General features: G+C 45.9%; 1 protein-coding gene across 8 annotated transcripts in view; it reads right to left on the bottom strand.

Annotated features, from left to right (window-relative positions):
- The window catches only part of LOC108000176 (basement membrane-specific heparan sulfate proteoglycan core protein), a 199,964-nt gene continuing 172,610 nt past the window's right edge, over positions 1 to 27,354 (bottom strand). For 4 of the 8 annotated variants that reach the window (XM_062083778.1, XM_017060388.3, XM_017060385.2 and 1 more), the window contains 5 exons: positions 11,948 to 12,158; positions 9,919 to 9,978; positions 7,617 to 7,767; positions 6,853 to 7,013; positions 1 to 3,273 (listed from right to left, as the gene is read on the bottom strand). In XM_062083778.1, coding sequence (XP_061939762.1) covers positions 3,173 to 3,273; positions 6,853 to 7,013; positions 7,617 to 7,767; positions 9,919 to 9,978; positions 11,948 to 12,158 — 684 coding nt within the window. In that variant the 3' untranslated portion in view covers positions 1 to 3,172. The remainder of the gene's footprint in view (positions 3,274 to 6,852; positions 7,014 to 7,616; positions 7,768 to 9,918; positions 9,979 to 11,947; positions 12,159 to 27,354) is intronic. The other 4 variants (XM_028667840.2, XM_062083779.1, XM_028667837.2 and 1 more) reach the window with 3 other exon arrangements.

The following is a 27,354-nucleotide window of genomic DNA, read 5'->3' as shown; positions in this document are numbered from 1 at the left end:
TTTTATATCATCATATTACATTTATTGAAACAGTATTCACGTCGATGAATATCTTTACAGTATAATAAGTCTGTACTCGTTTTGCCGCATTTTACCTCTGCCACTTTTTTGATTCATGCTTGACGTTCCTCTATAACACGGTACATTATCGATTATGAATTTTTTTTTTTTCCCTTTATTCTTTATGTACAATGCGATCTAGGCTTAACTATATAAATTGTGCAACATTTCGTAATTATGCGAGTCGCGGATATCGATTATCTAGTGACACAATTAACGTGTAACGTCCCCTCTCGATATTTTTCTGCTTCTTTTCTTTGATTATCAGCGATTGACGCGTGTTTCGAGTGAGCTTTATCGTTTTTTGTCTTTTTCTTTCTTTTTTCTTTTTTTTCGTTTTTTTTTCTTTTATCTCGAACGCGAGATCATTATCGATATTACGTGAAATGATGACATTCAGAGTCTCTTATGCGTAACATCGAACCTAGATCGTTATTATAACCGAACATCATTTCAAAGGAACGAGACTCGAAGATGACGAGATTCGAAACAAAGTATATTTAAGTATATTTAAAAATCGATGAAGAAAAAGATTTTTTATTATTATTATTTTTTAATTTTTTTTTTTTTTTTTTTAATCAATAACGACGATTCTCCCTTTCTTGTTCCAACATTATTTAAATCGATCAATCTGCCGAAAACGTTAAATCTCTCTGAATAATATCATACACGAATAACATTCCAAATCTGAATCTATCCGATCGATTTTGATTTCTCGTTAGATCATACTTTTTCACGTATCATCTCTTTTTTTTCTGTTTTTTTTCTTTTTTTTTTTTTTTTTCTTTTTTCTTTTACTTCAAACAACCGCACTTTAACGCTATCCCTCACGCTTCAACTTCAAAATATTGTCCTCTCACAACGACATAAATTACCGTATAAACTATACAAGAAGGAATAATATATTATATATCGCGAACCTTCCCTTTCTCGCCTCTCCGTGTTGTAAAATCCGTGCAACGTAACACAGTGAATTGCAATTTCTGGCAGTTTCTGGCAGTTTCTTGTTTTACATCATGTATATGCACCAGACTCTTTGGCCACGTGGTACAACGTTATAAAAAATCTATTTAAACCTATGATTAAATCGCGTCTTAACTCGCTCTCTACATCGTTATGATATCGTTTTCCGTTTACTCGTTTACATTATTTATCCGTAATAAATCTACTAATTAAAGTCACTACCGTCTCGTGTCTTTAGAAGATCGCGCGTGTTATCTTCACGACGACAAATATTCCGGAAGGAAGAAGGTTGACGAATCGACGGACGAAAAAAGAAAAAAAAAATCGATCGACTTCCAACGAAAATTATTTACTCTCGAGTTGAAATTCAATCTCAAAAAATTTCGATGATTATTCGATTATCAGAGATTTTTATCTGTATTCTTCGAAACACGAAACAGAACGTTTGTTTCTCGTTCGCGGATATCTATTAACAGATACTCTTAATCGTACATTTACATTATCCTCGTATTCTTATCTAAATACGAGCCCTATGCGCGTTCGTAGAATTCGTAATTCCTACGATAAGGTAAATTCCTTCTCGCGGATTAACGTGATTGCATCGTTTTGATTTAGACGTTGAACCGAACGAGCGACGAATCGATCGTTCGCCAATAGAATTCGATTCGAAATTTTGCGGAAGAAAACGATGTTTTGTCCACTGAAAAAAAGAGAGAGAGAAAAAAAAAGAAACAGGCACCGATTAAACAATCACGTTCCCTGGAAACAGAAGTGTGAGCAGTTATCGTGAGCAACAACGAATCGACATCGCTTTGTCGTCCCTCGTTCACCAACAATTCTCTCTCTCTCAAACAAACCAGAAACATATCGAGCGCGACTGATATCGATGACAATTTATCCTTCCTAAAAAAAGAAAAAAGGAGAAATTACGCGTCGATGAAAGAAAAAGAATATCCGTATCTGTATATCGATCGAGAATCCTCTCGCTGGAAACTGTCGGGAACTCGTCCTCGCGAAATTACAGTAAATTCCGGAGGCCGACCAATCGGATCTGGGCAAACTCCGACCGATCTAATCCCGTGATCAACGATAACACGGAAAGTTTCATACTTTAAACGTTCGAGACGGAAATCGAAATAGTTCCTTTATGTACATACGTTGCCCAGATCCGCGATTCCCGTAATTCTCGATCACGTTTTCTCACTGTACAAACGAGGTCGCGACGAAATCGCTATTATATCGAACGGTCCTTCTTTCTTCTTCTTCTTTTTCTTCTTCTTCCTTTTTTATATATATATACAAAGAAACTTACGCTACGTACTCGATATACACGATCTCGGACAATTAATCGTCCCATCAATCAATCGTCGGATCGTATATAATTTCTGATCTCGAGAAGTCCGTTAGACGAGCTGTTCACTAGTATCTCGAAGCCGCTTTTTGATTAAACACGCTTTGGACACACTCGTTCATCGATCGCATCCGATCTTCAGAGTCAGTCTCGCATCTCTCGGAATCCTTTAATCGAATTCTTTGTCGTTTTTTTATCCGAGTTTCGCAGAGGTATACAAATACGAACCTTTTGTTATTTTTTCTCTCTCTCTCTCTCTCTCTCCCATCTTTTCTTCACTCGCGAGTCACACATCCTCCCTCCCCACACACGATGGCCGATGAAAAATTGCTAAAGAAATATAAACGTATGTGGAATAGTTTATGACGTGGAATGAAAATTTACGGTAAAAACGTACGTGTGCAAAGTCGAGCTCCACTTTCCGTGTCACTGCGTTCACCACCACTGCGTCCAGATCCACTGCACTTTGTTCCAACCCCTAAATTCCTTCTTCTCCCTCCCTCCTGTCCCCCGTCCCTCCTCCCATTTAAAAACCACCCCGATGATTTCGCAGCGTTGGCAGCACCGCTAAGTCACGTTTCTATTCTCGCAACGTGATTTCCGTACGCTTTCCTCTAAAGCAGAGAGGCGCGGCCTTCTCCTTCGTTCGCGCTTTTTACCTTTGAACAACAACCATCAACCCCTCCTCCTCCTCCTCCTCCTCTTCCTCCTTCCTTCGGCTACCGTCTCACCGGTTCACGAAACGAGCTCGACCAGCCCGTGGCTTCGAAGTCGCACGATTCACAAGCACGATACCGCTCACCTCAGCAGGTTCGAGATCACCAGAGTAAGGGTCGCCGATAAAATGGTGGGCGCGACGCCGCAACTTCCGCCGTGTTGCATGGCCGCTGGATGTTCCCCTGCAACAGAAATCATCAATCCGCTGTCAGTCGATATCGATTTAACCAATTAAACGCACACTTCAACGATCAATAGCGAAGCGGATCAACAGATTCCTTATATCGGTCCTCGTCTACGACATTTCCTCTGCTCTAGATATCTATTATCTCGCGGGAAAGGAAGGGTAGACGAAAGGTAACGAGAAGTAGCGATGAGAAACGACGAGAGGAGACGTATCGAGAGCGGAAAGCGCGAGAGCCAGCAGCGGTTCAACGTTAATCACCGACTATCCCCCTCGACTCTATCGACTATTCCCCGATTTCCATACATACATTTCACATATCCAGACAAATGTTAACGGTGTATCGCGTCGGATGAGCATAGGCCGGCTGGTAATAAAGATAATCAGGAGCGGTGGCGGGCAGCAAGCAACCCTGCCGATTACCGCCGGTTACTTCTCGCGTGTATCGCGTCCCTTCGCGATTTACGATCGAGTGGAAAATCTCGCTCGCCCGGTTTCGAAGGCAGAGCTTGCGGGGGCGGCAGAGCGCAGCGACGGCGAGGAACAGCGAAATCGGCAGCGTTCGAAACGAAAAACGGCGCCGTTCGTCGTCGGCCTCCCTCGGCCTCGACCCGCCCGCGTAATTGCGTTAATGCGCGGATAGTGCGCGCCAACACCACGGATAATCCTCGCGGCTGTGCGCGCCGGTTTATCGCGAAATAATTGAAATTTGCGGTCAATTTTGCCGAGTAATCAGCCGTGTTTGAAATAACGTCGATGCCGCGCCGCTGCCCCTCCCTCCCGCGCACGGGAGGGGCCCGATTGTAAATTAATTATGCAGACGAACTGCGCGGCATTAATTTTCATCCGTTATGCCGCGAATCGTCGGGCCGCTGCTGCGAGGGGATCGATTTCGATGGCGTGTCAATGGGGGTGTAGATGAAATCCTGTATCGGCGGCCGGATGTCGCGCATCGTCTTTGTGCGAGGAGCGCACGAAAGTAAGCTCGATTGAAATTCCATCGATAGGACGGCGGCACGGTTGATAATCTTGACGCGTATAATTAATACCGCGTTGATTACCAGTTCATTGTCGGTCGATTATGGTGGAGAGGGATCGCGCGGCTCCGATTCTCGTTTCGAAACAACCCGATCCGGCGATGAATCCAATGTGACACGTTCGATACGGATTTGATTAGAAGATTCTTTCACGCGTTCGAGAATAAAGTTTTGAAAAATCTTCCCTACATGTTGCATGCGCTCGTTCAGTACGAGTGTTTGTTTCTTTTTTCTTTCTGTTAGCAGCCAATTGAATACTTTTCACCACCGTTTTTCGGTAATTATCGAAAACCGATAAAGGGAGGGAACAACTCCGTTCGATTCTTGCCACGATCTCGAATGTGTTTAACTAAAATTACAATTTCGAATTTGGACCGAAGTTCGTCCGTAGCTTCATTCGTTCGCAACATCGATTCCACTTCCCCGACTGCACCGACCTTCTCCTCCTCCTCCTCCACCTTCGCTCGTAATTTTCATAGAACCCGGTCGATCGGGAGGGAGAGGGGGCGGCAATGAGCCGTACACAACGAGGCGAGTGAGTCGTCAAGTGTAGTGACGTGTTTCAATCCAGAGACTTTCTACGCGGATGCGCGGCTTGCACGGGGCGCGGTGATTGACAGGCTGGATTGGTGAAGTTGCCGCGCAAGATATTGCATGTGTTATCGCGAGTGTTGCCGGCTGACAATAGATCAAAACCAAGTGAGGAACGCGCGAGGAAGGGGTGGGCCGAGTACTTGCGCGCGGCCCCAATATACGAGCCTGTCAAACTTTATGACGAGGGATTTCGATGCTTGATGAATGAACAGGCCCCCTTCCCGTCCCTTTTCCGCCTCCCCCGCACAACCTTCTCCGCCACTCCGCTCGCCACCATTCAACTTCGCATCCCGCGATACGCGAGGGCGGCCATTGTCGGGGAATTTGTCCAACAATCGCGGTGCAAAGGGGGCGGCGATAGATACATCTTCGACGTCCAGCCTCCAGGGAGGGATGGGACGAGTGGGTGGACAACGGTTCCATGATTTTCAAAGTGAACGATTCGTAACCGCGTGCATATCGATGGGGATAAAATCGAGGGATGGTTCGTGGATTTCGATTCGTTTCTGCGATCGTGCGCGAAGGGAGGATCGTAAACCATGAAATTTTCGATAGTCATCGCGGGATCGGAAGGATAACGCTTCTTGGAGAGAAAAAATTCCCGGCTCTCTTCGACGATCGTTCCGACCCAAACGTGGTAGTCATCCCTTCGACTCGTAAACGTTCCATTTGCTACGATAATGTGGAATTAATTAGAACCGTTTCTCTGCTCGTGAAAGTAACGAGCGATCAAAGAGGACGAAAGGGAAGAGAGATGCAAATCCGTGTAAAAGCTTTCACAAAAGTGCGTGAAGTAAATATAAAATTCGTTAAGAATTTTTTTAAGAAGCATCACATTTTAACGATCTCGTTTCCTTTCGATGAACGGTAATGCTTCTTTAATGGCAGATATGACGAGACGTTTTCGAAAGGAATCGCGTTAAAATGCTCCCGATTTAAGAAATGTCACCCGATTTTTCACGCGATTCTACTCCTTAAATGCGTTTGCTCGCGACGTTTATGGAGGAGCGTGTACATGACGGAGCCTCTAACGCGCTACGTTTGAACGACTCTGCGTTAAATCTCGGAGAGGAAAAAGAAAACAGAGAGAGAGAGAGACAGACAGACAGACAGACAGACAGAGAAAAAAATACGAAGCACGCCTAAAAACGAGCGCATATCGACGCCACACGTTGAGAAACTAGATCTATATATATATATATATATATAGGTTTAAAACAGATAGCATTCCGGTTGGATATAAAAATAAATCGACGGAATAAAATTTCTCTGAATCCGGATGAAACGCGAACCAATAAACGAGCAGGCAAGAGGGTGAGTTTCGATTCTATGCGCAAATTTCCTGGATGAAACGCACTATTTTTTTTCCTTTTTTTTTAATACTTTTTTCACGGATATATATATATATAATATTCTAAACCGTGTATTTCATCAAACCCTTCGCTCGTAATCGGTTTAATAATAATTAATCGAAATAATTCCACGTTGTAATAATTGAATGGATTATTAACCGAATTTGCTAATTTCGTTATTAATAAATTACAATGTATTTCATACGGAAATACAGAATGCGTTGAATTCGTAACCTAATTCGTAATTTAAAATCGATACGCGTTTAATGTCGGACAAGACGGCGTTCGAACGAGATCAAAGAGAATCGAGGGGAAAGGAGAACAAAAACAAGAAAAAAAAAAAAGAATTTTTGTTCTTTAGACATTCCTTCTTAAAGGATAAACAGCGTTACAAGAAGAAGAGTACGGATCAATATTAAGAAACTTGTGTGTCACGGCGCAGCTACGTCTAGGCGCAAGACTGATCGTCGCTCTCGAGTCCCGAAGAAATTAAGTTAAGCCATGACGGAGCTGGGACCCGTGAGGGGGATGAGAGAAGGAGAGGATGAGTTGGGTCGGTCGAACGAGAGTTGAGGGAATAAAAAGGGCTCTTACCATTCAGCACGTGGACCATTACGCTGGCTGGATTCGCGTTGCTGGGAATGCAGGTGTAATTTCCGCTGTCGGTCAATCTGGCTTGTGTCACCAGAAGTCTGCTCGTCGTGCCGCTTTCCGTCTTCTCCGTCTCCAAGGAAACCCCGCCCCTACGGTGAACGCTGAATTATCAAAGATACTTTGCTTCTGTTCACCGCACACACACACACGCGCGTTGTATAATTACGTTCGTTAAGGAAACTTAACTGTCTCTAAAGGTGTGCAGCAACCACCAACTGCCGATTTGCTGCTCGTTTTGCTTGCCGTCGCGAGATGCATCGACACGCGTCCCCGCGACTCGACTCGACTCGAAGGGAACAAACCTTTCCAGTTTTTCCTCTCATCCGTTTCCATACAGATTCGCGAGACAAAAAAAATCATCTTCCAACCGATTGGAGATGCTCGAATTATAATAAAATATCCTTCGAGATAAACGGGATCTGTACGATTCCTCTAGTTTTTCGCCGTGGTGGAAAAAGATGGAAGCGATGGGAGGGTGCATCACGTTCGATGCATCTCTTTCTCACAAGGCGCACCAGCGATAATCGTAACGCGAGGCAATCGAACGGAAGGGAATAAGTTTCTCTCGCCTCTTCTGCCTACCTCGCTCGCCCCCCGCCCTTCCCCCCAGTTGGCGAGGTCGCGCGTGAAATAGCGGGGCGGGAGCGAGGGGCGAGGGGACATTTACGGGGAGAACTCGAGAACTTGATTCTCGTGGCTTGTACCTGGGACTGTCGAAATCCACCACATCTCCTCCGTGATGCCACGAAACGCTGCTGGGCGGTGTACTTTGCACATTAACGGTGCACGTGAGGCTTATCGTGCTACCCTTCTTCACGTAGACGTCTTCCGGACCCACGATTTTCGCCTGAGCGGCTGCAACACACATCGGAAATCGACCGTTTAAACATTCCGCTCTCGATCCCGTTTATAAATTTCGTTTATTCGCTCTCTCTCTCTCCCTCTTTCAATAATCTCTGCACTTCGTTTTTTAACTCTCTGTCTCGTGAATCTTTTAAAAGCAGATTCCTCTTAAAAATCTTTTTTTTCCCCCGATGAAGAAACGAATTCGATACGCGGCTCGATATTTGAAACTGGCGGTACGTACGTACGTACGTGTGGCTTTCGTGTAAAGAGGCTCGATATATTCCACGTGTTTCTCGCGTGAACGTGTTTAGCGGCTACGTGGTAATTAGTGTAATGGACGTATTAACTAGTAAATCACGCGTCTATTTATGGAAACGTCGTCATTTAGAATTTCATGAAATTATTTCGAAAACCGATCTGGTATAATGGCGCGTAATCGGTTTCGTATTATAAGATCCGGTATCAAATTGCGGCGAATATAAACTTAAATTCGGTGTTTGCGTGTGCGTGGGTGCACGTGTGTATGTAATACCGTATGCAAATGCCGGCGGCCGAGTATCCGCCAAGTTGGTGGCTGTGCTCGTGACTAACATTCGAAACGAATTTCGAGCAAGTTTTAATGGAACTTGGAGGCTCGAGGCCGGGCGAAAACGAAAATAAAAGGAAAAAACCGTCCAAGTCGAAACTTACGTTGTTGCCGTGAATATTTTAATTGCCACGGAAGTGGGGCTAGAACAAGCTGAATCAGGCTTTGTGTACGTAAAGCGCGTTCATCGAAAGTAAATATTAATCACGTTGCCGTATTCTGTGAATTGAAATTTCTAAGAAGTTTACTTAACAAAAACGAAACGAAACAAAACGAAACAAAGTATTCTGATAACGTAACCTGCTATTTCTATCTAAGTAATTTCGAATGTTATATTTTCCGTATAATAAAAATTAAATCAACTTTTTCATCGCGTTCGAATAGGAAAGTTATTTTATTCTCATACGAATTTTGTTTCTCTGGTATTTTATCGATGGTTTCGCCGTAAGTAAGAAAAATTAGAAGAAACCATGATTATATACCGAGAATGGAAAAACATTATATTCTTCGTCGAGAAAATTTTTTTTCTTCATTCTACACTAATTCTCTATTCTTTATTTATAACAAATTATCAGAATACTTGACGATTCTGTTAAAAACAATAATGTTCTTATATTTCAACCACTGGTAGCTGTTACAATTTCTACTGTAGTTTTTGACAATGAATCGAGACCATGCCAAATGCCACGCGAAATACCATTCGTGCCATGATAAATGCACCAAACCTCTCCATTTATATGCTTTTTCTCTCGATGCAATCTCGCATTCTTCGAAATGGGCCACGATTTATCTCGAAACAGAAAAAAAAAAAAAAAAAATCTACTATCTTGCCATTCGATAAAATCAAAATAAATCACTCACTTCCACGGTACATTCTTCAAAAAGATTAAAAAAGAAAGAGAGAAAGAAAGGAAGGAAAAAAAAAACAAAAATGTAAAGAAAAGAAAAGAAGACAAACACACACACACACATACACGCATATATATATCTTCATCTTCGCAGTAGTTAAACTAGAAACGATCAAACACCAAAGCAGAAGCACAAGGGAGCGTAACTTTGAACATCCACCGCGAGGCAGGTCGAGCACGCGCCCTCTAATCTCTTTCGTGTATCTCTCGGTTGCATTAGAAACTTCGTCAGACCCGATTATATTCCAGGATTAATAATTTAGAGGCAATTAGAAAACGCGTGTCGTTGCATACGTGGCTGGATTCCGCTCCGGTCTCGAGCGACGTTCAACGAAAATGGATCCCCCCTCCCCCTCTGGCCGGTTAAAGTCAGCTCGACCAACCCTAGTAAAACAAAACCATCCAGATTGGGAAAAGGGGGAGGGGATGGATTGAATTAATTAACGTTAAACTGAGGGAGTGGACGAGAACATGCATCGATAGAGCACGAGCCGAGCTATACACAGCATGCTGGGCCACACACACACACACACAGAAAGAGAGAGAATAGATACATAGAAAGACAGGCACATAGGGTTGATCTACACACTTGGTCGCAATAAAACGTCTATAGCAGCAAGTTCAACAGCTCGGAAAAGGAATTCTGTTCTTGCGTGATTCTCTAACCTGAGTTGAACGTCCGGTGAATGGCGTTCGGTGTGGTGGTGGCGGGGACAGGGGCACTTTCTGGAACGGGAGGACAGAAAAGATATCGAGTTAATCGATTTCGTCGAGAGATCTACCGCTTTGGGTGGGCTTTGGGGGGAACTCGCGACCGAAACCATCGCGATATAGATTACTCCATTCGCCTCTTCTCCCCGAGTGTGTATGCACCACATATATATCGCATAGTATCGCGTACGCGTGTGTTCATCGTTGTTCATTCATGCCGTCCATTCGTATCGCTTCCCTTTTTCTTTCCGGATCTCCAGTCACGGATCGTCGTTTTCTTCCGTCGCGATAACAGGTTCGCGGCTCTTTTAGAATGTACGCGCATTTATCTTGGCCCACTGCTACGTGAATCCAACGCGGGGGAAAAGTTTGTTTCTCCTCTCTCCTCGGTTTGTCGAGTCTCGGGGAATGATATATCGCGCGCATAACCCGCGCCAACCTGTATCGATTCGAATAAGGGGAGGAGGGAAATTCTCCTCTCTCTCTCTCTCGAGCTTCGATCGATTCTTGGGCCAATTTTAATTGCAAGATTGTCGTAGAAAAAAGAAGAATCGACGAGCTCGACGTGGTTGATATGTACACGTAGGGGCAAGTGCACGCTACGAACGTAATTAATGAACAACGATGTTCGTGCACGCAGAGGATCCTTCGGAATCACGTGATTCGCGGAAACAGCTCACGTGACGATGCTCGTGAAGAAGTTATCTAATTACTCGACTATCTCGTCTAGTCCGGAACTTCCCCTGTCGGATCTCGCGTCCGGACTTGCCGATCGAGAATGAATTATTCGCGGAAGGGGAAAAAGAAAAGAACTCCGATCGAATTCGTTCAAATTATTCGCCAAATTACTGGGCGCGCAACAAACGATTCATCGTTGAATTATTATTCAGGATATCATCCCGATATCATTATCCCGCTATTTCCAATTGAGAATTTTACGCGCGGACATCGGTACTACATTGTTACATTCGTTACAAATCATCACTCGCGTGATTAATCGCGGCGAAGCAATCGTTACAAAGAGCTAAATAATCGTTACGCGGGGTGGTGGTAATGAATTTCGACGAACGGTGACAAACAGGCGTGGAAATAGAGAGAGAGAAAAAAAGGTATGAAACTTGACTCGCGATAGAATTAATCGATTCGATAATGAAACGAATATCGACAAATCGAAAAAGGTATCTACGAAAAAGTGAACGAAGAGGAGAGGGGGGCGCGTTATCGTTTTATCGTTTAATCGATTCGCGATCAGGCTTAATACGCGGGTAGAAACGATGCTCGATAATTCACGAGGACTTTTAATTGACGCCGTAACGTCGGCCACTGTTTGTAATCCGAAGTGTTGTCGTGGCCACGCGGTTGCAACCTGTGCTCGACGTTGACAGGACCATCAATTAGGCGAATTAATTGCGCAACAGAAGTACGCAGGAGACGGAAATCGACGGGTTGCGAATCGAGGGCACGTTCGGACGGAATGTCACTTCGGTTATTGCGAAATACGGCAGGGGGAGGGGCGGGCGGGGGTGGTTATGATGAAAACGTGCGAGAAAAAGATGAGATGGGGGCGGGCGGGGGTAAGAGTCATCCGAGAGTTATCTCTTTAACGTGTTAACGTCTCTCACGACGGTGAGATGCATGCAAGCGAAAAGCTTCAATCCTTTTTCTCATGCTGGTGCGTAGGTCAGGGTACCGGAAAAATAACGTGTTCTCCCTGATCGATCGGGCGATAGACACGTTAGACAATAATAAGCTTTGAAAAATTGTTCTCTGTTCCATCTAGACTCCATTTTACGAAGGGTATTTATACAGCGATACAGGGGGTTACGCAGTTGTTAGACGATTTGGGAGACGATCGATCCTTTCGCGATTCGCGGGAATTTTAATTCGTTCGTAATAATTTGGATTTAAATATTTGATCGAACGCGTTGGACGCGAAAGGATCAATCGCGGACAAGGACAAGGGTGAAACGATGAGGAGTTTTACCTTCCACTCTCAAAACGAAGGCTAAATTCATTTTGGGCTCGGTGTTAACCTGGCATTCGTAAACCCCGGCGTCGCGTTGCTGAACGTAATCGATCTTCAACGTCCATTCGTCGGATGCCTCGGGATGCTTCACCGAAAATCTTTCGTCCCCCGTGTACGTATAGATGGACGACGTGAGTATGTGTAAATCCCTTTTACGCATCCAGGATACCTGAAACCAAAATGGCGGGGTATGAGCATCGTTGGAATTTCAAACGAAAATACCGGGATCGGTCGACCTTGCTCCTCCCTAAAATCCTCCTCGATATTCCGGGCTGATTTTCTTCCTCGCAGGCGCAGGGGAAATCTTCTCCTCGAAACGAGCGAAAAGATTTGTTGCGCGCCTGGATCCGATTCAATCGGCCTCGTTTCAACGAAATCACGGCAATTTATCCGCGGCAAAGATTAATGGAGTCGGGAAGAATTCTTTTAATTGCGTAATTTTACGGGCCACGATCGATTCCATCCAACGTTCGAGATGCTTCTAATAAATTCTCGATAAAATCGTCGATCGTCGGCAGATCGACGAATGACGTTTGTTGCCACGATGCCACGGAGTGACAAATTACGATGGCAAAATGTACAACGATGGTAAAATGCAACGTTCAACGTATTTACATATTAAATTTATTATCACTCGTATGATAACGTTTCCAATGATCTATCGATGCATATTGTTACGCTCTAATAATAATCAAATTACTACGTATTTCATATTTTCGAATGCTGTTACATCGCAACGTAAAGATTAACGACATTATGCAATTAAATTGCCCGGTTTAATCGTATATTAATTCTATTTTATTCTACATTAACTTCACCGATCGTGCATATTTAAAAAAAAAGGAAATAAAATAAAATAAAATAAAATAAAGGAAAAATGAAAAAAAATCGCGAAGTAACGCTTTAACGCTTTAACGAAAAAAAATAATCGCCTAAAGTTATCGAGCTCGTTTCGATTGCCAGAAATTATTGCTCCTCCAATATACTACTATAGGGTATATAATCAAAAACGTTAATCGTCAATTACACGTCAGAGCAATCGAAATTGAAGATTTTATCGCGGCGGTATTCGAACATTTTATCGAGTAATAATTGGCGGCGTTAACGACCGCAATGAATCGATAGAGACATTCGACAAATTTAATAAAGCGGTACCCCCGATAACTCTGGCGGCAATGATCACGAGGGGGGAGAAGAGGGGGAGGGTTTGAAAAATGCCCGAAATTTCCCCTCTCATCCGCTTATCGACATTTATGGGCCGATCGTTAAACGTCTCCCGTTCGACAATTACGCAAGTACGTGCCGGTCTGCTACGAGAGCAGTTCTCCCAACGCCGAAAGTCACCCTTCATGGATGGATCATCGAGAGGAGGCGTCGCGCGTTTACGGCCGTCTACTTCTAACCCCTTGGCAATGGAGGCTCGTTAAACGTATGTTCCACGGGAACAAGATCTCACCCCTCTCTCGTTAATTATTCCAGACTGCATCCTTCCACGACGCTCACAGAGAGAAAGAGACACGACGAATGGAATGGAAACACAGAGGCAGAGGGCTCAAGATGTCGAGAGGAAAGATGAAGGGAGCAACGAGGATGATTCTTCTCAATTGAGCAGGAGAAGGCGTGGAAAACGTAGAATCCTTTAGGATCCCTCCCTGGAAGGGAAGTTTTCGACGTTTTTTGGAGATCGATCGATAAAGATACGGATACATTTTTCCAATTCGCGGGAATTAATCGAATCGTTACGCGCGTTGTCATCGATCCTGTCGGCATCCGACTATACATGAACGATATTAAAACTCGATACGATGAATTAAACGACGTTAGCACGTCGCTCGGAATAATTCTGTTTCCATATCCGGATCCGCGAGAATAATCCGTTTCTCTCCCGCGAGATTCGAATTTGCGGGGTGAACATTTCTCCTTTTTTTCTACTCCCTCTCCAAAAATTCTCTTCCCATCCGGAATTTTCGCGTTATTTCGATACGAATCGGGGCCGCGTTTGCCGCACCAGATACGCCTCGCGAATTTATTCTGCCAACTCGAGTACCCGTGGCGATATGGCAAGTGGCGGGGGGGAATAAAGGATGGAAAGGAGAGAACAACGAGAGAGGAGAACGAAAGGAAGATCCTTTTAAGTGTAATATTTCTCGCACGACCATTATCTTTATCTTTTGTTCTCCGCTACCGAAGGAATAGATCAGTTATCATTTGGCGCCTTTTTGGATATATATATCCAAATATATATCCAAATGGACCACCAACTTTTCCCTTGGGGAAAATTAAATATCTCGCGGCTCTTACCGTTGCCCTGCGGGGTCGAATACCGTTCGTAAGTCAACGGCGGACATCTTATATAGTTTCGAACTCGGCTTCTCGGCATCGAGATTACAGGGAGGAAAGGAGTGGAGGGAGGGAGGGAGGGAGGGGGAGGAAGAGGAAGGAGAGCAAGAATGTTACGTGCTCCACGCGTTATCGCGAAATTTCGCCCCTATTAAAGTACAACGAGGCGAGAAATCTGCGAATAAAGGGATCGTGCTTCCAGTGGCGCCACGACTGAAACGTTCCGCAACGCGGCACCATTTTAATTACAGAAATATTTTTCCAACGGGGAGGGCGGACCGAATACAAAAGCCACCCCCGTCTAGTAAATATAAATATCGTTCGAGTTTCTATAGAGAAACGTAATGCAAATTCCACCCCGACCGGAGAAGTTTCCTTGTTTCTCCCTTTTTGTTTCCTTTTTTTTTCTTTTCTTCTTTCTTCCTTTTTTTTTCTTTCTTGTTTTTAAGTTGGAACTACAGTTTTGCCGGAGTTCGGTTAGCGCGAATCTGATTGCGAATCAACGATCCTTTTAACATTCCCCGAATCTCTTCCGCAAGCTCTCCTCAAAGTAGCTCTAATTGAATTTTCTCTTTTGCTAAAAATAAATCCCTATACCCCACTTGGAAAAGTTCGTTTGCGCGACGAAAGGTTCAAAAGGGTTTGTCTAAAGGGTTAAACCCGAATCCGCCGTGTTTCCCTTCGACCGAATTCGACCGTTTAGAACGAATTATCGAAGAACAAAGAATACCGGCTCGCAGTTTCTTCCACTTTCCAAATGCCTGCTAATTCTCTGGAAAATAAAGCAGAGATCTTTCTTCTCCCCAGAGCACTGAAATCGAAGATCAAGAAGGGAAGAGATATAATTTGCATTTCACCTCTAGCTCACCTTTAGCTGATTCAAGATCGACGAGGGATATAAGGATATAAAGGAACGATAGAGAGATATTCCTCCGGAGCCACAGAGCCACCGTCGTGATGCCACTCGATACGTAAAACATCTCGTACGGTGGTACGCAATTTGCCGGGTGGCAAGCAGCGTGTAAGCCTTTTCACTGGCTTTGGCCTTTTGAAACCGGCGGGGGACTTGCCATTTTCTGCTCAGCCCAACCCGAAAGCGACCTGGAAACGAACACGAGTCTTCTCTTTGAATCCTTACCCGCACCTTCCACCGCGATCTTCATTTCCTATTAATCCGCCAAACGTTCGAATCTCGAGGATTCTCCGGAGATTCCTACACTACTCTCTCCGAATCGAGAGAATCCGGCCAAAAAGGAGCAAGAAATCCGGCGGAGGAGATGCGAAAAGGGAGGGGAGGACGAAGAAAGGAGAAGAAAAAAGGAGGAAAGACAGAGGCGCGTAGACATCGGATAAAGGACACGTAGCGGTTTAACACGGCGGAATGGAGGGGAAAAAAGCGATGGAAAAAGTAGGGAATATGGAACGAATTTTCCTCGGGATACGAGGAATTTCCTTCGAGGTTCCACAGGAATATTTCCAACCCCTTTCGCGCGCGACGTACGTGCAGCCATTCTCTAAACGGCGTCGACGACGACGAGTCGACTGTTGCGGCCTCGACGCGCGGGACCAACGCGGAGTCGCGTCGCGTTTTTCCCTGCCTGCGGTGTCTCGAGCGACGAAGCGGTATCGACCTCCCTCCCTGCCTCCCACGCCTCTCGAGAAAATGGAGAGTTGCCTCAACCCGATGATTTTCTCACCCATTCACGGTAATTTCTCCGGATAAAAGGTTTTTCGCGCGTACGTACGTACGTATGTACGCGGTTCGCCGCGATGCAGCGTCAGAACGTGGAAGGGGGTGGAAAAAGGAGCGCGAGGAAAATGACGGGAACCGTTCGTCGTCGGTAAACTCGATTTACGGGAACCCCTTGATGCAGGTTTCCCACTTGTACTTATCTTCTAAGCGCCCATCCTCTCCCAAAGAGGTTTTCTTATTTCGTTTTCCAGGTAGGACGAGGAGGAGGAGGAGGAGGAGGAGGAGGAGTATTCGAGCGTGTCAATCAGTTTAGGGAGAGGTAGATCGGTTTGCCTCAATTTTATTTGCCACGTTGCCACGCGAGGCAGACGCGCGACAAACATTGACTGACGGGGAGTGAGATGCGGGGGATGATAAAAGTACGGTGAGACGTTGGCAAATGGAAGGGTGTTACGGTGTTGTTCTCGAGTACGTATTCACCGAGATCCCTTCCAAGGGAGAACTGCGGCGAGGTATTAAACGAAAAAAGCTTTGATCCGGGGTTTTAAACCCAACGCAACGATGCATCGGGACACCTCGCGTTACCGAGATCGCGATACCGTTTTCTTGAATTTTGCAAGGAAGTGCGAAAGTAGCAGGTTTCGAGATATACGAAACCTTATCCCTTGGAAAAAGAAAAATGTTCGTTCGATCGAATATCGATGGTAATTTTATCGTAAGCCGGCCGATACACAACCAGATAGAAATTAGAGATACCAATTAGCACGTGGTATCAATTTAATGGCCGCCCTCGCTGTCGTTCGTCATCGTAGTTGCAGCGAATTGCGTTCGACGTTGGCCGTCGCTCGTTGATTATCGTCACCGTCGTTATCGTTGTCATTACTTGAATATCCCATCGATTCCAGCTTCCCATTCCCCCCGAGCTATTATATCCTCTATCTCTGTCGCCTATCTTCTCGTTCGCATGCCCGTTCATTACCTGGCCATCCGTACCGCCTTGCTACACCGAAATCGAGGCCTAACGTTTATTAGCGCCGCGTATTGCTCGATAAAATGCTACGCACCTCCTCGAATTGCAACGTGCGAGTATAACGAGTGTTTGCTTCGGGAATATTTATCTATAATATACACTGCCGATTATGTGTTTTTGATAAGTAAATAAATTTCTCCAACAAATGTACGCAAATTTTTTCGTTAAGCTTTTCCATATAATTTATTATCTCGATCAGATTTGCTCGATTCCGTGCAAATATTTTAACTCCAAAATTACCAAGTTACGAACCACGTCTCGCAATGACATCGGATATATCCGGTATACGATCCGATATATCTACACGATCCAATTATCGGAATTTATCCCGATAAAAAGAAGAAAGAAAGAAAAGAGAACAAGGAGAGCATTTCAGATTGTATCGGGCGTTCCTTAATGAAATAATAGAGAATGCGGAAACGCCGAGGAAATTGCGCTGTTCGCGCCCTCGATGAGATGAAACGAGACTAATGCCTGGTAATTGGGCGAACTTCGGGAAACGGCAACCTGAAACGTTCGCTGGAGGGGTGGGCGAGGGTGTAGTTAGGCATGGCACGGTGCCAAATTTCGCCCAGTCTCGCGTAAAATCCTCGAAACGTTAGAAAAGAAGAGGAATAAAAAAGGGGGGAAGGAGGGAGAGAAGAGAGGCAAAATAAAACCACTTCGAAGGAACAAGGAAATTCCCTCTCCTTCCTTCAACAAACTTCCACCGCGTTCTCGTTTCCCGTGTAAATTTCGTCGCGCGGACGAATTCACGTTTACTTCAAAGTTGGCGCGAGAAACTCGAAGAAAAATGTGAACAGAAGGTAACGAAAAGAAGTCGGAGGAGAGAAAAGGAGCAAAGAGGAAGAGGAAGAAAGGAAAGTTTCAACGAGAAAACCGATCGAACCGAGGGGCTAATTAGTATTGCGCGGCTCTCTCGTATCCTAACACGAGAATTACATCCTTCGAGAGCTTCTGGCTCTACGTTAAGGCATTGCCGGCGCTGTCTTGGGGATAGTTCCCGTTAATGAGCTTCTGGTAACGACGTCTTTTTCCTCTGCTCCCATATATTCTCGCGGGATCTTCTTCCATCCTCGCGCATTCTCTCGCGCCTTTACCCCACCACCACCCTCCTTCCCATCGGATCATCCCTTTCCCCATTCCCACCCTCATCGTTCAACTATTCCCAGAGTCGGCCAAATATTCACGATCCTCCGTATTCGACGTATGGTCGCGCCACGGTGGAATCGTCGATGGAATAATGGCGTTCCCCAACTTTGAAATTATACATGGGGAACACTTTGCATACTGCGCACGCTGTGTGTGTATGTGTATGCGCGCAGAAACGGAATCTGGCCCCTTTTTCAACAGGAACGAATACCACACGAATTTAATCGAGGCCGCTTTCCAACCGAACACCTTTTCGACCAATGGAATTTTCGCGTTACCACAGAAATAAGAAAAAAATTCGACTCGCTCCTCGTTCGGCTCCCGAATCAACCGCGAATATTTTTATTAAGCGATCTTCAAACTCCGAATGGATTCTCCTCCGGAGAAAAACTTGGAGCAGCGTGAACGAAGTTGTTCGAAGGAAGTAAGGAAGTAAGGAAGGAAGGAAGGAAGGAAGGAAGAAAGGAATTTGTTCCAAAACGTTGCGTTTCTCGCCTTCCCTTAAAATTCGCCACGCGACGTCCACATCCGAAAAAAGGAAAAAAAAAAAAAAAGAAAAAAGCTCGTATCGACCAAGCCGCTTCTATAAATCTATCGCTCAACTATCGCGTGCGAGCGAGGCCAATAAACGCTACGTACGGGAAGAGCTGTCCTGAATCGCAGCGGGGCTCTGTGTGGAAAAGAAGGGTGGCGGCGAAGGGGTAGTTTGCGAGATAGCGAGGTGAAAAGGGTTGGCGCCGTTCAATATCGAAAATTAGAAATTCGAAGCAGGTAGTAGAGCTCTCTACTCTACACGCGTGCGTCGTGTCGAGAACGTGTCCATGTTGCACACATTTTGCCCGGTGACAGATAGCTGTCCGTGAATAGAGGGGTGGATGGACGCGTAACCTCGACCATTGCTTGTGAATGCAAGCTTCGAAAACACTTCGTGATCGTGCCTCCTCGTGTTCCCGCGTCGCATAAATCAAACAATATCGATCACCTGTTTACTTTTCCGCCTCCGAGAGCAACGTTTGCTATTACCGTGTCGCCGCGGGAGCAATATATCGAGGGCTCGGGGAGGGAAAGGCGCATTCCTCTGTGTATTTTCCTTTTTCTATCGCCCTTTCACCGCCGCTCTTCTCTCGTATCATATATTTTCGCAAAGGATTATACGGGATACGGCCGATTTAGCAAATGAGTCGCGCTTTTGCTCGAGACGCTGTATAACAAGTTGAACGGAGGAACGTTTCCTAACAACCAAGGGCAAGAAACGAGATTAGCCGGTTAATGGATTCCGGGCACGCTTAATTCGATGATCCGGGGGGGAAGTAAATTCGAGCGATTTTGCGGTACGTCGCAGCGAGTAAAACTCACTGTCGGATTCAAAGCGGAGGAGATAATTTCGGGTCGAATAGACGGGGGAGAGGGGGTGGGAGTAGACGACCGGTGCCGTTTCGCTTTTGATCCATTTTCGAGGGTAAAAGGGTTTTTCCTATATCCCTTCTCCTATCTTTTTCTCGTTTCTGAAAGAGAAGAAGAGTTTCGATCAATTACAAAGTACATCGGCAAAAAAATTCGAGGGAAGTCACCAGGGAAACAGCGATACGTACACGTCGGTGGGAATCGTTGGAAGGTACGACCAAGTTATTCGTATCTCCCGTGTACCTCTGTTTTCCTTTTCATTTTCTTTTTCTCTCGACTCATTATATCTATCCACGGATAGATTTTCAAGCGGCCTTTCCCCTTTCTTCTTCCTTCTTTTCCTTCTTTCTTCTTCTTCTTCTTCTTTCTCCTTCACGGATCAATTTTGATGGCAGGTTGATTGGAAAACGTTCACGCTCATTTGTCGCAATACGAGGCGGAGGATACAAATACGTCAAGCGTACACGTGTTATTATCCTGTAAAGCTCACTTTTATGGACGCGCTTTTATCAACGGTACGGACATTTGTTCTGCTATCGATATCGGTGGGTCCAGCCTAAAATTAATGGTTGTTCCAGACAGGAAACAAGCCGTCGCCATTAAAAGTATCGCGCTCGGTTTAATCGACAGTCCTGGGGTAAATTGACTGATGCGATCGAAGCCAACGCGTAGAGTGCAGCATCCGATATACAAAAAAAAAAAAGGCGGAAAAAAAAAGAAAGGGAAAAAAAGGAGGGGGAAGAGGGAGGCGGGGGAGAGAGAGGGAGAGAGGAGGAAAAACTGAAAAAGAGCGTTGCCGGGTCCCAGTTCCGCCTTCCATCTCGATATTTTGGACCGTTTCACCGATTCTCGAAAAAGAATTGGCTAACGAATGGTTTCGACCGTTCGAATCCAATATCTGAAATTCCTATCCCGCCGTAATGGGAAGCGTTGTATCCAACGATAATTCAATGCCTGTGTTCACGTAAACGTTAATAAGTAACGTGATGGACGGTGTTGCGTAAATTACACGGGACACGTTGATCTCCGCTGTATTACCCGACTGTCAAATTCGATGTAATTTGATTGTAATCCGACGGACGGATCACACCCGAATCGGAGGGCAGCGTTCAACCAGGCTATTTCGTATAATTTATCCACCGTTTGTCGTCGTTTTCCGGCCGAGCGAGCGCCCGTCCGACGGATCCGCACGGATCGGCCGAGAGGAAAGTTTTGCCGGGGGTAAACGTGATTATACAGGGTCGATGTTCGAAGCAAGCGTGAAACAACGCGCGAGAAGGGGCCGGTTACTCTTCGTTCCGAATGAGAAATCGTCCTATTCCGTCTTCCGCCTCTGCGGATACGGCAACGGTGAGCAACTGCAATTCGCCCTAACACCCGCCCGTATAACCATTGTTCCCCCCACTCCCCCTCTCGCGCGAAACACTACTCCCGTACACCGTGTAGAAATTTATTCCTATTTCCAAGAACGGAGCGGCGGCGTCCCTCGCAATTACTTTCTTCGAGAACATTTTTCTCGCGTGAACTTCGCCCTCGAGCCCTTCTTCCCGTTCCACTTCGCGTTCTCCAATCTCCTAATCCAATCTTCTCTTCTCCCGTTACGTACACCGCTATCCTCCCCACCGTGCATTCTTTCTCAGCGCATCGAAAAAAACTGTACCCTCAAAATCACGCCCCGTCGCATAATTTTTGCCAGGAACGAACAACCTCTCACGGCCGAAACGCCGTTCCCGACGATCGATCCATCCGTTCGATCACGACGGGGAGAGAGAGAGAGAGAAGAAATGGATGATGATGATGATGATCGGGCGACGATCGTCGATCGCGGGAAACCCGTTCTCGTCGAATTCTCTCGAACGAAAAACTCGCGGCGGTCGTTGCTCGAAGTAATTCGAAAGACAGGAGAGGCACGGTTGTCGCTTACGTAAGCTCCGCTTGTCAGATCGAAGGGATGGCGGCTTCGTGCCCCGCTTCTTCCGTCCACCCACCCTTCTTCCTCGCCTCCTCGTCGATCTACCATCCACCTATCCCCCTCCCCTACCCCTGGTTTTCATCGACATCGCTTCTTTCGCGCGAAAGGAAAAGTTAAATTTGCATTCGTAGCGTCGTCTTCGAAGCGACGAGCACGATCTTTCTTCGCCCCTCCTCTCTCTCTCTCTCTCTCTCTTCCCTTCTGACCTCGCCGCATACTTCCTTACTCCTTCTCTCCTTTGAGATCGTCTCGTACCTTCTCGTCGATGATCACGAGGTGACGATACGATCTTTCTCATCGTATCGTCCTTGAATTCAGATTTACTCGCGATATATAAATTTATAACATGGACGCGTGGGCTGGAATAAAAATTCACCGCTCGGTCGAGCCCCGCTTTGAAATCTCCTTTCGTTCCAACGAATCTCGACGCGATTTCGTTCTCGAGGCGATGCTCCGCACGCTCGCTTCCTCTTCCGTTATTCGATTCCTACGGGAGAGCAAGCCACTTTCGCAAGCGAACGTGTTGATGTTAATGTTCGCCAACTGTTAAAGCGCCAACTCGCGAGACGGAGTTTGCGGATCGTATAAATGTTGAGGTTGGGGTCCGGAGGTGGTGGTGGTTGCGAATAAACGATGCACACTCTCTCCAGATACACGCGGCTTGAATCGAGAGGAATTCGTTGGAACGGCGAGGGTAGGAAAGAGTTCGATTTAAGATTCATAGGGGTTCCTTTTTTTGTTTTCTCTCGTTCCACGCTGTTTCGAATATAAAGCAGCGCGAGGGATATCCGTAGAGGCGGGTGTGCATTCGTACGCCTGTTGCTATCTTTCTATCCCATGCTATCCCCGATCCCGCGCTACCGTCTTTGTGGCGTCGATCGCGCAACTTTTTGCATCACTTTCGCTTTTCATCGGTAATCGATCAATCATCCGTGCCGAAACGAACCGACAGCCCCCGGAGGGGAAATGTAAAATGGAAAAGTTATGTTCGACGCGTGTATATAGCCCGCTACGCGTCATCGCGTGTTCGTGAATATTTAGCGTATTGAAAAACTCGATCTCGTTGTCACCTCCCCTCCCCCTCGCCCTGTTAGAAGCGTATTTTAACGTTACTCCAAATATTGTTAGTTAACGTACAACACGTGTTACGACACACTCACGATACGAGATACGAGTTCACTGGAAAATCGAAGAAAATCCGTCGCTTTGTTCACTGCCTTATTTTTTACCTTCGTGTTTACGCCTTCGATCGAGCAATCACTTCGATCAAACACTTTCCAACGGATCGAACGATACATGCGATCGGATAATATAACGCGAACAACGATACAAATGAGCGAGGGAACGAAGATCGAAACTACGTCGCGGGCAATATTTAACGCGACAACACACCGCCACGCACGATGGCTGCGAAATGAAACTATTCGCTATAAGTGGGACGGGCGTTTACACGGGTTCGTTCCATGTAATTAACGACCGCACTGCCGGAGGAAAATAAACTAAACGGGCACGGAACGAAAACAGGCATTCGGTCACGGATACAAAGAGACATCGGAAGGTTATTTCATTAATCGTGAATTTAACACCGATCGCCGCGCGCGCGCGCTACCCACACGGCTGAAATCGAATCGGCTAAATGGAATTGCCTTGGCCGCCCCTCTAATAAACGGCCCATCTCCCCTTTTCAACCTCCCTCGTCTAGCTTTCTCGCTCGAGTCTCGCAACATGCGCGCATACGTGACCGGGATTTATTCATCCTAACGAAGATTACGCGCGGTCCAGCGCGGCGAGTGATTGATCGCGCGACTTTATGCCGTTTTATTCCCCCTCCCTCGCTCGCTCGCCTACTTTCTCTCGTCTCTCCTCTCCCCCTGCTTTTTTCGCCGGCCCGTCCACGCGTATATGCCTGCCACCACCTCCCCCCCGCCCGTCGATCATCATACCTTTGAAACCAACATTCCACGCGTCCTCTCCGCCCTCCCCGATATCGATTTCCTATAAAAACCTTCGGGGAGTTTTTCGCCGCGTTCAAAGGAGTCGGTCGGAGCACACGGCCTCGACGGTGGTCCCTGAATTTTGAACAATGTCGGGGAATAGATGGAACCGATGCGCGACCGTTTCATTTGCGCCCGATCAAAGGGAATGATAGAGACAGGGGAGCGTACGCGCATAAATTAGGCGAACGAGATGTAAAACGCGCGCCCTTCATTCAACTTCTCCCTCCTATGAAAAGAAGAAAGGAAGAAAAAAAAACTGGTCGATGGATCGATTAGTTTTAACATTGATTAAAAAAAAAAAAAAAAGGAAGAAAGGAAGTAGAAAGGAAACGTAGGAGAGGGAGAGAGAGAGAGAGGGGAGGAGAGAAAGTTTCGAGAAACGTGGAAGCGAAAATTGCACTTTCGAGATAAATTGATTTAGAGGATCGAGTTTGTCCAAGTCGTCGAGAAGAATAAGATTGTTTCCCGCAAGTGGAAGAGGAACACTCGATCGAGGGTTGGATCGAGGAGGAGGGAGGTGTGTGCGTGTGTACGTGTGTACAAGGGGGAGGGGGATGGAAACGTGGGAGGGACCACGAAGGCAAACCAGTCCTTTAGGATTAAAATAAATCCTAATCTGGCACAGGTCGTAAAGTCAAGAGGGAGGGTCGAGCCCCGAGGCCTCGAGGTCGTCGAAACGACGACGACGACGTCGAGAAGACAGAAGGATGGTGGAAGAAAGGGAGCAAATAAAAGGGTCTGAAACGCGCCACCAGGAAACGTTACCTTAGATACACTAAGCTTCTCTCTCTCTCTCTCTCTTTCTCTTGCACCTCCACCCATGAGATTTTCACCTGAACTGTGTACAGATATTAATCCCTTAGCGCGACGGAGAGAAAGAGGATTCCGCGTTACGAGACGTAGGCTTCTCTCCGCTTTGGCTTAAATCCATCGTGAAATTCTGGGCTATTTCCTCCAGGGGAGGAATAGAGAGAAAGAGAGACCAAGCTCAATTTTATCAAGCAGCAAACTCGTTACGGTCAGTCTTCTTTGAGTGATCTGGGTCACTCGATTCCTCGCAAACATTCACCAAGTCCGGAAGTTCGATCGAGAGCATCGGGTATGGTAAACGTATTTACTATATACAAGGGATGTTTGATGTTTGATGAAACAACGGTTACCTAGAAAAGGCAAGTTCCCAGATACGGAACTGTCTTTTCAACACACGTTCCGGAAGATGCGAAATTCATTCATACGGGAAGAATGATTGGCCGCCAGAACACGATATCCATCTCTCCTGCAGAACCGATTGATAATAGGGATAAGCTATTCTTTTCAAACTTCCTAAAATCTTTAATATCCTTTATCCCTGGCTGCCTCGTTCTATCTATATATATATATCGAGATAATAAACATCGATAGAGGCGATACGATCAAAGGATTCATCTCGGAAGAAGCATTCTCTATTTACGAGAGGAAGGTTTCGTACACAATAATCACGACAGACATGTTTCATCAAGATACGGCGGCTATCAATTACGTAAAAGCAGCGTGGAGAACTCGGCCCGTGGAAACGAAAGGAACCAATATTTGCAGTAAACAAGTCCGCCCCGCCGCCCTGATTTCGGATTACTCCGGCAACCAGGATTGTAAAAAGTATTCCGTACAAACGAATAAATACAAACACGTATCCTACGTTTGGCGGATGCTACGTGCCACCTCGCCCACGTCTGAACATCTCTCGGTTATAGCCGATGCAACTCGGTTTAGCTCATCGTACCGTGCATCGTACCGGTGGGCGCAGGTTCTGGGAAGAGAGGGTGTAGCAAGGTTGGTAATGGTCGAGCACTAGGCAAACAAAGTATACGCGTTGTCCGTGGGGGTGGCTCAGAGGGGTTGGCCTGGCTTCGGCGATGTTGAGTTAGCTCGAGATAGGTTAGTGTAGTCAGGCTAGAGAGGTCGAGTGTTGTACGATATGATACTCGACAAACGGCTTCCACGACCGAGTTGAGTATCTAGGAAAGTATGGCTGGTGTTCGTGCTAGCATAAAAATAAACATAGCTCGATGAGCGTGCACGGTCAAACCCTTCCAATCTTCCTCCTCCTCCTCTTTTTCTCTTTCCTTCGTCGAACGAAATTACGGAGGATGGGACAATTTCTAAAGAGTTTTTTTTCTTTTCTCTTGGAGCGGAGAAAAGATGATTACGATAATATTTAACGAGCATGGTCTGTCTTTCGTTTCTTTCGATTTGTTTTCGTTTAATCGTAACGAAATTAGGAGAGTCTATAGACTGAAAAGAAGTTGGGAGACAATATCGTTATGGATCCGGCAGGGAATAACGATTTCACGATTCTATTCAGGTGGAAGGAACTTGCAGTGTCGCTTAATTTAACAGTCAAAGAATCGAAACAAGGAGAATTGTTTATCCATGAAATGGATACGACCGAGGGGAAAAATTGAGTTCCCTTTCAGAGACGAGACCTTGTTCGAATAAAAATTCTCAAGAAGAATGCTTCGTCGGGGAGGGGGTATAAACAGACCGGCCCCGTTATAAATGAATCGATAGAAAACGCCACGTTTTCGACCATCCCCCGATTTATCGTCGATTATATTTTTCCACCTCGAATGGCACCCGCAGCTTCTTCCCGTACCTACAATTTCGCGAAAATTATTTCCGTGGCGCATTTACCGCGGATTTTCATCGCAAATACGCTCACCGACCGCTTTCATGGGCCATGGAAAATCCCCACCACCCGGACATATCATTTTATCGAACAAAATATCCTGGATTGGATAATCGTAAAGCCGGTGTTACGTCGTGTCGAACAACAGCTCGTTTCAATTGCTCGCAGAAAATTACGAATAGTCCGCAATCCTTTGACCAGGAAACTTTGTTATTATCGAATGAAAAAAGTACTCTCAAATTCCCTACCACCTAAATCCCATTCTTTCATCATGTTTCATTACGTTATCTCTAGATAGAGATCGATTCTACGCAATTTTTCCCAAAATATTCTACCCCAGTCTCTCTCTCTCTCTCTCTCTCCCTACATATATATATATATAAATTGCAGATTGATTCGACGCGACACATCCATATCGCATACAGTTATCGCTTTGAAAGCTCCGCGTAGATAGATGTATCGTGGAGTCAAGCGCCGTCCACTTCGGTCCAGACCTCAAAGGCGGAAGAATCAAGAGAGATATAGAAATATCAAAGAGAGAGAGAAAGAGAGATATCTGGGAGATTTCGCGTTACCACGGTTGCAAATCGATCTCACCGAAGACCCGCGTCATCCCTTTCCACCACTCCTGTCCCACTGTCGGTCCGGGCGGCTAGGTTCGTCGGTGACCCCATTTTTCGTAGACACCGGCCCACTCCTGGTCTTTTTCATTTGTTATTCACAGGTCGGTGATTTTTAAAAGAAAGCCTCCGCAATAATTATTACCGTGGGCAATCTTTGGCCCGCATTCAAAGAAATCGTCTGTTCCAAGAGCGTTCCAAGAGAGCGCGGCTGTCGTCGGTATCCAGGCTTCTGCTCTCTCGAAGGAGAGAGAAAGAGAGAGAGTTGAAAGGAGGGGGTAAAAATCGAGGCTCGAGGAGAGAAGGATGTAGAGAGGAGAGGGGCTCGGGGAGAATATAATGAGGGAAGCCTTACGGGTTTTACGGGATCTATATTCGGCTCGTCATTATTGTCGTTCGTTCGTTCCTCGTGTACGAATTTCTTCTCCTCCTCCTTCTCCCGCTTATTTCCACCGCCTTTCTCTCTCCCCTTTCTTCTTCCTCTCTTTACCA

Source organism: Apis cerana, linkage group LG13 (assembly GCF_029169275.1).
Source record: "Apis cerana isolate GH-2021 linkage group LG13, AcerK_1.0, whole genome shotgun sequence".
Lineage (NCBI taxonomy): Eukaryota > Metazoa > Arthropoda > Insecta > Hymenoptera > Apidae > Apis > Apis cerana.
Note: the sequence above shows the minus strand (reverse complement) of the source record. Positions and strands in the feature narration are given on the sequence as shown.